This window comes from Manis javanica, chromosome 6, assembly GCF_040802235.1.
Source record: "Manis javanica isolate MJ-LG chromosome 6, MJ_LKY, whole genome shotgun sequence".
Classification (NCBI taxonomy): domain Eukaryota; kingdom Metazoa; phylum Chordata; class Mammalia; order Pholidota; family Manidae; genus Manis; species Manis javanica.
The window spans coordinates 135,476,323-135,487,709 of NC_133161.1; the positions used below are offsets into that span (position 1 = coordinate 135,476,323).

An 11,387-nucleotide genomic window follows, 5' to 3' on the forward strand; every position below is an offset into this window, starting at 1 on the left:
GTTCAAGCAAGAAAGGACAGTGTGAGCCTCTCCAACGGCTTTCCAAGGTGAGGAGACACTGTGCAGCAGACACACTCACAGATGCCTTCCTTTGCAAGGAGAGAGACTCAGACAGCAGGGTCACTTCCCGATGCCACTTCTGGCCAAAGTCCCCAGAAACACAGCATGGCTCGAGGCCACCTCCTGAGATGACAGAACAAGGAATGACTTCCAAACACAAGGGCTGTATTTGTCATCCTGGGCAATGTTGAGCTCGGCAGAAGCACATAGCCTGCAGATGCCACAGGTGAAACTGCAGAAATGCCTCTCTTTCAAGCTGCTGCTGATGAAGGAACCCTGTCCACGCAGAAGGGGCCTGTTTAGAGGGGCTCTCTCCAAACTCAGGCAGCTGTGGACAGAGAGCAGCCAGCCCATGCACAGGCTCCCAAGGGCAGGGACTGTACCCACCCTGCTGCCCACTGAAGTCTGGGCCCAGCATGGTGACCAACATAAAAGAGACATGTGATTTGTTCATCGCAAGATGACTGAAGGGACAAATGAGAAGGGAAAAGAAACCCACATGGGAATCCTGCGCCCACTCACCAACCTGGGGCAACTGATCCCACCAGAAGCCAGATTCTCAAAAAGCCATGGATCCCGTTGATCAAATCACCCTAGCATTTCCCAGATTTGTCAGGTCATAAAGAATAACAGTAACAGGTGAGGCTAGTGGCCCGGCTCACCCATTTCCCAGCACAGTGAGAGTAACCAGCCGGGTCAAGTTGGAGTTTCAGTCAGCCTATTTGAAGTAACCACCCAGGACACGAGGTACCTGCTGTACAGGGCTGGACTTCACTTCTGCACCTTGTAACCCTCCCACAATAGGTTATAAACACCACCCCAGAGTCCCTGAGACTGCCACAAGACTTCCTCAGAGGCAAATACTCCCAGACAAGGCCTGGTCAGCTGGTGGTGGCCTCCCCAAACCCTCCTGCCTGTCTGCTGCCCAACCCTTTCACGCTTGCCTTTGACCTGTCACTGTCTACAGCTGCTCCACCAGAAGAGGTAGATGCTGGGAAGTGGGTGAGGCTGCAGGGCCCCAAGGAGGGTCCAGCATCACCTGTGGATTTGTGACCCCATGCCCTCTAGGAAGACAGAAGCTGACCCACGGCCAAGAGTTTCTGCTGGAGGAAATAAAAACTCTGCACACCTGGTCAGAGCAGGAAGAAAAAAGGCTGCAGGGGCCTGACTCAGTCAACCGTGGGCACTCTGTCAGCACAGAAACCTGGCAGTTCTCAGCAGGCAGTACCTGAGTCCGCAGGTCTCAGGCCGTGTTCCCCCTCCCAGCCCCTCCAGCAACCTGCACAGCCCAGACCCTGCCCCACACAGCTGTGGGACAGGGACTGCACACACCTGCACCGAGACCCTATAAGGGTACAAAGAACTGGGGTCTGGGGAGCAGCCACATACCCATCTCTTCTTGACCTTCGGAGGGGCTGGGGTGCATGTGGCCAAGGTGAGGGGCAGGCCTAAGAACCCTGAGCTACTGGGGCAAATAGTTCTCTGTGCCTCAGCTTTCCCCTCTAAATAGTGAGTTAATAACCCCTTGCAGCCTTCTAAGCAGAGGTGTTGTGAAACATAATTAGCTGATCCTGCTAATGACAGGGACCAACCTACTGTCTCCCTTCAATTTAGATTCCTCCACCCATCCATCTGCCCAAGCCAGGCCAGGCCCATTCCTCCCACCAGTCTGGTGGAGCAGCTGGAATTCAAGTTCAAACACTAAAATGAAAAAAAATAAAAATAAGCAGCCCAAGTCTACCATGCAGACCTCAAAGGGCCAGGCAGGAGCAGACCTGTGGTCTAACCCAAGGGGGCCACAAACCAAGGCCAGCCTGGGTCCTGCGGAAAGCGGCAGGAAGGGCTCGGCTCCTGGCCCCCTGGTTCCTGTCCCCCTTCCCGTCCATCCCCCCATCCCCGCCCCCACCCCCAGGAAGGCAGGGATAGCCTGGCGGGGCCTCTCCACCCACTCACAGCACAGAGGCAACTGAGCCAGCAAAGCCATGAGTGTGCCTGGCCACATCTATTCTCTGCACCTCCATTTACATATCACTTCTGAAACATTTCTTGGAACAATTTTTTGCAGAACCTCAAAACAGTAAAACAATAAACAGACTGACTCAAGTAGCAGCAGGACCCAGAGCGCCTCCAGACTACTCCTCGAGACACTGTCCCAAAAAGACTGTGACAGGTTTCAAAACCACCGAGTCAGATGATGCCTGATGCACAGGTGCCCTGGAAGCTGCCACGAAAGGGGGATGCGCCTGGACCAGGGCCTGGAGGCTCTTGGGACACCCAGGCTCCTGGGGGCCACCCATCATCCCTGTGCCTCCCAGCTTGGTGAGGGGGTAAAGGCCACACAAACAGAAGCAGCATTTTTGTGCGTCTGTGTGCCAGCATTAGGCACATTTAATATATGTTATCTCTAATTCTCACAAGTAGCTTTCATTTTCAGATATGGAAATGGGTTAAAGGAGGGTAACTTAACAGAAAGCTAAAAAGTAGCAGGGCTGAATCTCAGACCCAAATCCGACTCCAGAGCCAGTGTCCCTCTCAGGTGACAGCCATCGCTGCCCCTTCCTCCCAGGGTTACAGACAAGCACCCTGCAGCTCGGGGATGAACTGCTGTCCGGAGCACTCTGCAAACTCCACCTGCGAGAAAACCTACTTCTTGGGCCAAAGATATGGACTTCCACCCACTCCACACTGGTCTAGGGTATTAACACCCCCACCTCTGGCCTTGTGCCAGCCAGGAGGCCCCGGAACCTGGAGAGAAGCAGGAAGCTGGTCCCATCCTGACCACTGAGAAGGTCTCAGCCCCCGTGACCACCGACCAAACCTGCCTGCCCTTGGGGACACAGACCAGGGCCAGGACCCTCCTCCGACCGTCAACCCACAGTACTACCTCCTGGGACCTCACCTCTCTCACGACCTGCACCCCTGCTTGGCATCAGCGATACCCGCTGCCATGCTTGTGCAGACCAGGCAGTCCTGGGAGGTCAGGGACCCTCCCTTCTTCTTTGTACCGCTCCACCCCAGCCCCCTGTACCCTTGACTTTGCCCACTAGATTGCTGATTAATTGATTAAGAGACTTCTCTCTCCATAGCCAGACTTAAGTAGCCACACAGGGCAAGTTGGGATGTGGGCAAGCCACACATCCAGGCCGGTGGCCTCAGAAACTAAATGAGAGAAGTGAGAGGTGAAGGTGGCACCAGGTAACTGCTTTTTGTTCTTTTCTCGGCTTTGCAGTGACCCACATTCTGATTTCACTGCCTAGTGCTCCTTTTAATTACTGAAATTTTTAATTAAGATCACTGCACATACACGTGAAGTTGTAAGAAATAATACCAAGAGAGCCCATATACACTTTGCAGTTTCCTGCAATGGTACATCTTGAACAACTGCATTTCAATACTTCAATATTTATATAACCCACTAATCTAGGTTTCCCATTTTACTTATACTCACTCCTGTGTGCGAGTATTAAGTTCCACACAATTGTATCACTGGTGTAGTTTCCTGTATCCACCTGCACAGTCAAAAATCTCAGAGTTCCAACACGATGATTCCTCCTGCCGCCTGCCTGTAGCCATGCCCACCTGCCTCTGCCCCCTCCACTGACCTCTCCGCCAGTTCTAGAGTTCTCATTTCAAAAATGTTATATAAATGCATCACCAGTATGTAATCTTTGGGGTTTGCTGGCTTTTTCCCCTCCCCAAAATTCCCTGGAGAATCTTTTGACTTATCACATGCACCAACAGTTTGTTCCTTTTCATGCTAAGCAGTATTCCACAGCACCCCCGGTCCACAGTCTGCTTAACTGGTTTTAACAGCTGCCTTGGCGGAGCCAGGGATCTGCTGAAGTTGTGGAAAAACCCCAAGCCCACTCGCCTCCTGGAATTGCTAGATTCTCAAAACACCTCCTCCTCCCTGCTAGGCATGTTAATGGCTTGGGTGAAAGGACTGAATTTGCAAACAGGAAAGCACCGGCACCCAGAGGCCAGGAGGCCACACTTACAAATCAGAATCTCTGTGGTGAAAGTAAAAGGATAGAAGAAAGAAGGGGAACACAGAACCGTGTCCTTGGAATTGGAATCTTAGAGCTGAGACAGAATTTAGAGGACACCCAGCGCCCATCCTCCCAGATATCCTCTCTGAGGGAAGTGCCGATAGGAGGATGCTCTTTGCTCCCAAATCCAATCAGCATCACAATAAACCCTGCCCATTAGCACTGCAATAGAGGCAGCCCAATCTCTCCAGCTCGGGGCGGCCCCAGAAATGCTCCAGACAGCAATCAAGCTGAGCTGGCTCTTTCTCTGGCTACACATGCCCAACTCAGTCATTCAAAGTATTTGCGAAAACTCTGGCCATCTCATTCAACATCACAGTACGCAATATGCCCGTTAAAATACAGTACCCAGAATTCATGAGTAAAACCTAATATGGCCCAATGAGCATAGTCTCCCTGGAAGCTGTTGGTCAGTTACCTCCCTCATCCTGATGGCCCTATTAACTGTCCAATAGTACATTCAATTAGCATACAAAAATAATAAAAATAAAGAATAAAAATAAGCAGTGATAGATCCACTTGATGAAACCTATGCAGCAATCAAAAATGGTTTTGCAAAACGTAGGAATAACATAGAGAAACTCAGATACAATGTTAAATGAAAAAAGCAAGTCAGAAAGCACATGAGCACCTCCCACCCTCCCCAGCTCAGCTCAGGTGTCTCCTCTGAGAAGTTCCCAAGAAAGGTCCCTCTCGGTCACAGGGGACATGGAAGGGGACACAGAGAGGGGAGGGGCTGCATCTTGCTCCACGCGGCTAGCCGGGGTTAAGAAATTTAACAAATTTCTAATGAATTAATTAATTACAACCATGTCTTCAGCTGCAGAATTGGAATTACATTATGATTCCATTTTGAGGAGAATACATGTCACATATATATTACTATCCACATAAGTATCCATCTATGTGTTGAAGGCTTATGGCAGAATAAAAAAAAAAGCATTTATAAGCCTTATAAAATCTGGGGAGAGAATTTCAGAGGAGTTTTACTTTCCCCTTTGTATATTTCTGTATTGCTTGACTTAAAAAAAAAATCTCCCTAACTTTTGTGCTCAGAAAAAAAAAAGAGCAACTTTTTATTACAAAACAGGTACAGGCAATACCAAATTATTCAAATACCTCTCTCATAAAATATAAAAATACTTTCCCCCATTTTTTAATTCTATTTATCTGAGTTATCCAAATGTTCTCTAAATATGTACATATTAGCCTTTTAGATAATAATTTTAAAAGTCATAACCAAATAGAAATACAGAGAAGGTGGGACTTTACATTTTAGGGAGCCATACAACATACCTGGCTTTTACTGAGCTTGCTGTTGACCCAAAATCCTGCAACTATTGTGGTGCCCCGCCTGCTCCTCATCTCCGGGGGATCCTCACTTCCCAAGAGGGGGAGGGAGGTGGGATTTCGTTTCCATTGTTGCGAAGTGCGGTAAGCAGAGCTGGTTCTCCAAACACAGATGGACACCATTCTGCTCTTGGCAGCCCATCATGCAGGCTGTCCAGGGCCTTCTGACTCATAATTAAATCATCCAAGTTATGGGCCTTTCCCAACCGGTTGGGTGTCACCTACAAACCTGATAAGCAAATGCTCCAAGACCTCCTCTGACTTGCTAGTAAATAAGAAATGGCACAGAACTCAAGCAGGAGCCTAGAGCAGCCCAAGGCCACACTGCCCAGAGTGACTCGGATCCATGAACGGACCCTCTTAGGCACAGCTGTTCAGTCTGACACAAACCTGCCAAACCTTCCTGTTCTCTGGCCCCCAGGCCTCCATCATGCCCAGCAGACAGGATAGACAGTGATAGCATGCAAGACTGTACATGCACAACAAACCAGATAAAAACATGCATGTGATAAAGAGAGCAAAGGAGGATGAAGTGTAAACAACCTGATTCATTGACTTGGATAGGTGAGTTTTTTTGCATTTTAAAATTTCAATTATTATTTTTAATCATATGTACAATAAATAAAGACACATTTTGTTCACAGCCTTGTTGAAATCAATCTCCAGCTGGTCTCCTGGTCCACCAGAAGTAACATCAAAAGGGGAAGCCAGATGAGTGTGGTATGAGAAGTTTCTAGTGGACTTGTGTTGGTGCGTGGTGCCCACCATACTCAGTTCAGTGGTGTGTTCTAGGGCTTTGCTGGGAATATGCATCAATCCCTATTGTCTCGGGCATGCAACTGTATTTGCATTTTGCAGCTCAGATCTCAAGCTCTGAAGTTGTACTGATGTAAATTTGAACCCTTGTTCTATCTCTACCTGCCTTTGGGCCATTATGCAAACCTTTTGGGCCTCAGTATTCTCATCTGTAAACTAGGCGGTTTTTTTCATATAGTTGCTGTGAGGATAATAGTAATAATAATAACATGAAGAGGTGTAATCCATGGTATATGCTTAATAAATGCTAGCAAGGACTATTCATACTCTAAACACTCCAGTAGCAAGTGTACAAGGTCAGAAGCAACACCTTTGGGCCCTGGGCTCCCAGGGGGCTCGGTCACACTATCACTCTTTTTCCAAGAACAGACTCTCTCTTAAGAGGGACATGAGCCCTGGGAAGAACGACAGACCAGAGAAGGAACTCACACCAGAGAGACTCCAGGACCACAGGGCCACCAGCCACAGCACAGGCCGGCCCCAGGGGGATCTGAGAGGCTAGGAGGCAGCAGCTATAATGACAGGGCCAAGTGGCTCTGGGCAGATTCCCTTCGGGCGGGTCCCACAGGTAGTGGATGGCTTGGGCTTCTCACTCGGGCAGCTATCAAGCAAGGGCTGTCTTCTCTCAAGCCTCATTTTCCCCATATCTTACAGGGGAGCCATGAACTACCAGGTCTTCCCAGGATCAGGGAGAAGGGAAAGCCCCAGAGACGGCAGGCTCCCTGTATATTTGCTGCACCTGTGAGTCTCCACCAAGATAACAATCTTAGTTTCCCATGCTTATCACCTTCCCTGCTCTCTCCTCAGCCCTGCACACACCTGCCCAGCACATGCTCAAGAAAACCAGGAAACAAGGAAGTTTGTTTAAAGTTTGGTTTTGTAGAGTGGGGGAAGGGGGAAGATGGGAGGGAGGAAGCAATGAGTAGCCTGTGGCCACACATGTTTCCTTTTCATGGAAGGGCCTTTCTCACAGAAGCTGTGAGGTCAACGCCCACGGACAACCTGGGTTCTCTGCCTCCTCTCCTGCACCCTATTACCACTGCATTATCTTACTGTTTGTCTCAAGCCTCTTCCAGCTCAGAAACTGAAAACTGTGATTTGTACACCACACTGCAGCTTACAGAGGGCTCTCACGTAAAACATCCCTTTAAATCCTTGCAGGAAACCTGCAACACATGTCATCCCCATTTTATAGCCACAGAAACTGAGGCTTGAGAGATGAGGCAACACGTCTGAGATCACCTGGCAGGAAATCAGCAGCACCAGGTTGCAGCTCCATGCTGGGCACTCCTGCCACCACATCACAGACGGCCACTCACCCACCTCCCCTTCCCAGGCTCTTCAAGTCCGAGAGAGATGCCCCGCCTAAGTGCCCACCTGGACTTCTCCAGAACCTAGCCCTTTTATACAAACAGAATATAATTCCCTGTATCCCACACTACAGGTGGTGGTCCCTGAAGGCAAAGACTGGGTGTCTGGGGTCTTTCACAGTGTTACTCCCCAGCTCCGGCACATAGTCCCTCACCCAACTATCTGTTAGGGTGCCTAACAGATATTGCTACGTGGATGAGTGGATGCTCAGCCAATTAACAAGGAGACAACTCTGGATAGCCACAGCTGTACAACCTAGTTCCCACAACCTCTGATTCCCAGTCTTGGTCTCCATATGCCCCTGGATACTGAGTCTTACCTGGGGCACTCTTGACCTGAGAAGGAACCAGTGGGTGTCAAAACAGCCTCACAGCCACCATCAAATATTCAACAGCAGTCAAGACACTCAGGCAGGCTTATCAGTCCTTGTTAGTGACCTGGATAACCAGCATCTGTACACCTGCTCTCATGCAGGGAGGCACACAGGATCCCCAGACACGATGTGTGCATCAGAGCCCCAGAGATGGTGGGGAACACAGAACGGCCACTTCCTGCTTGATGGAAACAGGTGGGGTTGGGCCAGAGTCATCAGCTTTGGGAAAGGATGAAACCGTATACAAGCATCACAGACAGAACCTTCCTCTGTCCGTGCAGGGAGGGAAGTAACCAGGAACAAGGAACTCAAAAGCACAGTGCCCTGTGGGGCCTGGTGGGGCCAGGCCAGGCTCTGCTGAGCAAACATGGGGCAGCAGCTGCACCTCCTGGTCAGGGAACAAGTCAAGGCAGAAGCTGTGGACCCTGACTGCAAACACCACAAGGTAAGCCAGGGAGTGAGATCTCTGGTAAGGCATGGAGTGGGGAGGGATATCTGAAGACTTCTTACAGCAGCAGAAATGAGCCCTAGGCATGGCAAGTTACTTCCTTCAGGACACTGCGTCACTTCTAATTTTTGAACATCTCCTAGCATCGCTCTCAAGACTGTATATTTCTTACAGGAAACAACCATATCTTATTTGTCTTTGAGAGCCTCCTCTCCGACAGCACCAGGCCTCGGACTAGGTACAAAGCTGGTTCCAAGGAGCCCAGCAGGAGGAAAGACAAAGAGTGATCCACTGGCAGGGCAGATCGCAGAAGGAGAAGGGGAAGGCAGAGCTGGGTGGCGTGGAGAATGTATGAGCCTCCAGAAGATGAGAAAATGAGCAGGGACCCAGTGGGGAAAAAGCAAGGCTTGCAGGTGACAAGCGACATCAGTTAGCTGAAGGAGCTCAGAGAAGAGCGTGGTGGACCTCAGGCTGGAACCCAACAGGGCAGTGAGCTGACTCAGGGGAAGCCCCAGCTCTCAAACACGAGCAGCAGAGAGTCCCAGAAAGGGAAGTCGGGAAGATGCGCAGTCCAGAAATAACAAATAACAAACAGCAGGCACCTCTCCTCTGCTTAGGAGGCAGGAGTCTAGAGCCCCAGCAGGCAGTTATCAAGGACTCGTAAACACGGCAATTACAGCAAGGGAAACAGAAGGTGTCCATCCTCTTGAAGGTGAACCTGCCTCAAGCAGGGCCCAGGCCCAGCGGGAACACAGCCCAACCCTCCAGGCTGCTGCTCAGTCCCCACTTCCTCCTCACAAGAAGTGAAAAAGTGGAGAAAACAAGAGGGCCCAGCCTCAGTTGCTCTTTGTGGATTGGCTGACCACTGCGGCCCTAGAGCCTGGTCTCTGCAAGTTTCCTAAGTCAAGAAACTGCTTAGAGATAAGGAATCAGTTTCAGAGCTCCCCAGTCTGGCCTGACAGGGGAGCCACAGCCCCAGTGTGGGACAGCAGAGGAGGTTATGGGATCCAGGACCTGGGGGAATGTGAGCGCCAGCAGAGCAAGATAGCCCATCACCTGCCCAGTGGCCAAGCCACTCCCGAATCAGCCCCTGCCTCTCAGCACCCACTTGTGCCAGCTGTGACCTGCTGGGTGCTGGCTTTCCATGAATTCTGGGGTCCCCTTGGGGCAGAGGGGTGGAAACTGGCTGCTAGTCCTGCTGGGGCACTGCCACCCAGGTGTGTCCTTCAATAAGGTAACTAAGAACCATTCCCAATGCTACACTGAGATTTACTGTCTTAGATCTTTCAAGGGATCTCATTGTTATTTCCACCAAACAAGTATCTTCCAGAGGCTCCAGTCAGACGTTCCCACATCCTTTCCTGCACAGTCACCTTCCCAAAGAGCTCCATCTCCTCTTAGAGAAGCCCAGACAAACTCACCCCTGGAGTTCCTAGCCCCAGGCTCTCTGGCAACCAAAGCTCTGGTCTCCAGTTGCCCTCTGCAAAGGTCCCAAAGTGCCTCTGGCCAGGAAGAAGAAAAATTCCCACAGCGGCCAAAGAGGGCCCCTGGAAACCTCCATTCCCCAACCCAAATCACCCCACCCCACGACTCCACCCCTGGTTCCTGCCAGATGTGCGCTACTGATGAGGAGTTAATGGAGAGACCTGAGAGAGCCCTTTATCCAAGTGAGGCTAAGGACTGAGGGGCAGGAAGGCCAGAGGCGAGATGCAGCGTCTCCAAGGACCTGAGGGTTCCCCCCTTCATCGTGGCCGGCGCGCTGCGGGGCTGGTACCAAAGGTCTGGCCAGGCACCTGCCGAACAGGAAATTCCACCTGCCAGGCCAGCGCCAGGGCCACGAACGGGCAATGGAGCGATTCCATTTGCCAAAACAAAGCGCAGCGCTGCAGGGGCCGGGGGACCTCGGCGCCCTCTCGGAGTGGGCGGCTCTGGGCCACCCCGGGTGTCCTTCCCGACCGTGACGACGCCCGCGCCCTGGCCGCCAGTCTGGCGGCCCCACGCCTCACCCACCTCGGGCCGCGCGCTGTACTTGAGTCCCGTGCCGAAGTCCTTGGAGCCCCCTCCGCCCTTGCGGGCCTGGCTGCTCTTCATGGTTTCGGTGGCCGGCCGTCGGTTTCAGAGGCGTCGTCCAAACGGGCGGCTGGTTCCCATCGCCCTCGGGACGCAGGGGGCGCGGGGGCGACACCGGGAACACGGGGGACACTGGGGACGCGGAGGGCGCGGGGGCGACACCGGGGACGCCGGGGCTCGGGGTCGTCCGCGGTGGGAGGAGGGCGCGGGGCGCGCCCGGGACTCTGGGGTCGCGGGGCTCGCCGGGGACCCTGGGGCGGCGGGGTCCGCCGGGGACGCGGGGCGGGCCGAGCTCCGGCGCAGGTCCACCAGCTGCGGTCGCGCTGCCGCCCGGCCTTCCTGCCCCGAGCAGGTAGTTTCAGGGTGTGGCCTCCGCGGGCCCGCCCCGCCGCCCGGCGCCTCTCCCGGCCCGCCGCCCCTTTGCCGCGCCCGCCTTCCGGGAGCTCCCAGGAGCCTCCCCCAGGCCAAGGAGAACAGGAGGCCCCGCGCCGGAGGGTGACGGAGCAGTAGGAGTCGGCGACCTGCCTGTGGTGGCCGTTAGCACCACCCCGGCCCGCACACGACAGGCCCTCGGTAAGCGCCTGACAACAGTCAACCAACCTGCGCTCTTCCTCCCCAAAAAAGTGGCCGTTTCGGCTGGAAGACAACCATTCCGACCTGCTACACTGCTAGGTCTCAATTACAACCCCTCCACGCCCGAACGCCAGAACCGCCCTTGACCCCGCCTCCCTCTCCGGCCCCTGCCCCCCTCCGCCGCCGCAGGGCCCGCAGCTGCCCCTTTGCCATTGGTGGCCCGTGCTGGGTGGCCTGCGCCCAGCTCTCCCGGGGAGGTCGCCGGAGACCTGAGTTG

The 11,387-nt window shown here is 52.9% G+C and overlaps 1 protein-coding gene across 1 annotated transcript in view; it reads right to left on the reverse strand.

The window, feature by feature from the left end:
• ST14 (ST14 transmembrane serine protease matriptase) overlaps positions 1-10,854 on the reverse strand; it is a 34,127-nt gene extending 23,273 nt beyond the window's left edge. Inside the window, exon 1 of the mRNA XM_017650807.3 lies at positions 10,478-10,854. Coding sequence (XP_017506296.3) covers positions 10,478-10,558 — 81 coding nt within the window. The 5' untranslated portion in view covers positions 10,559-10,854. The remainder of the gene's footprint in view (positions 1-10,477) is intronic.
• Positions 10,855-11,387: the final 533 nt, after the last annotated feature.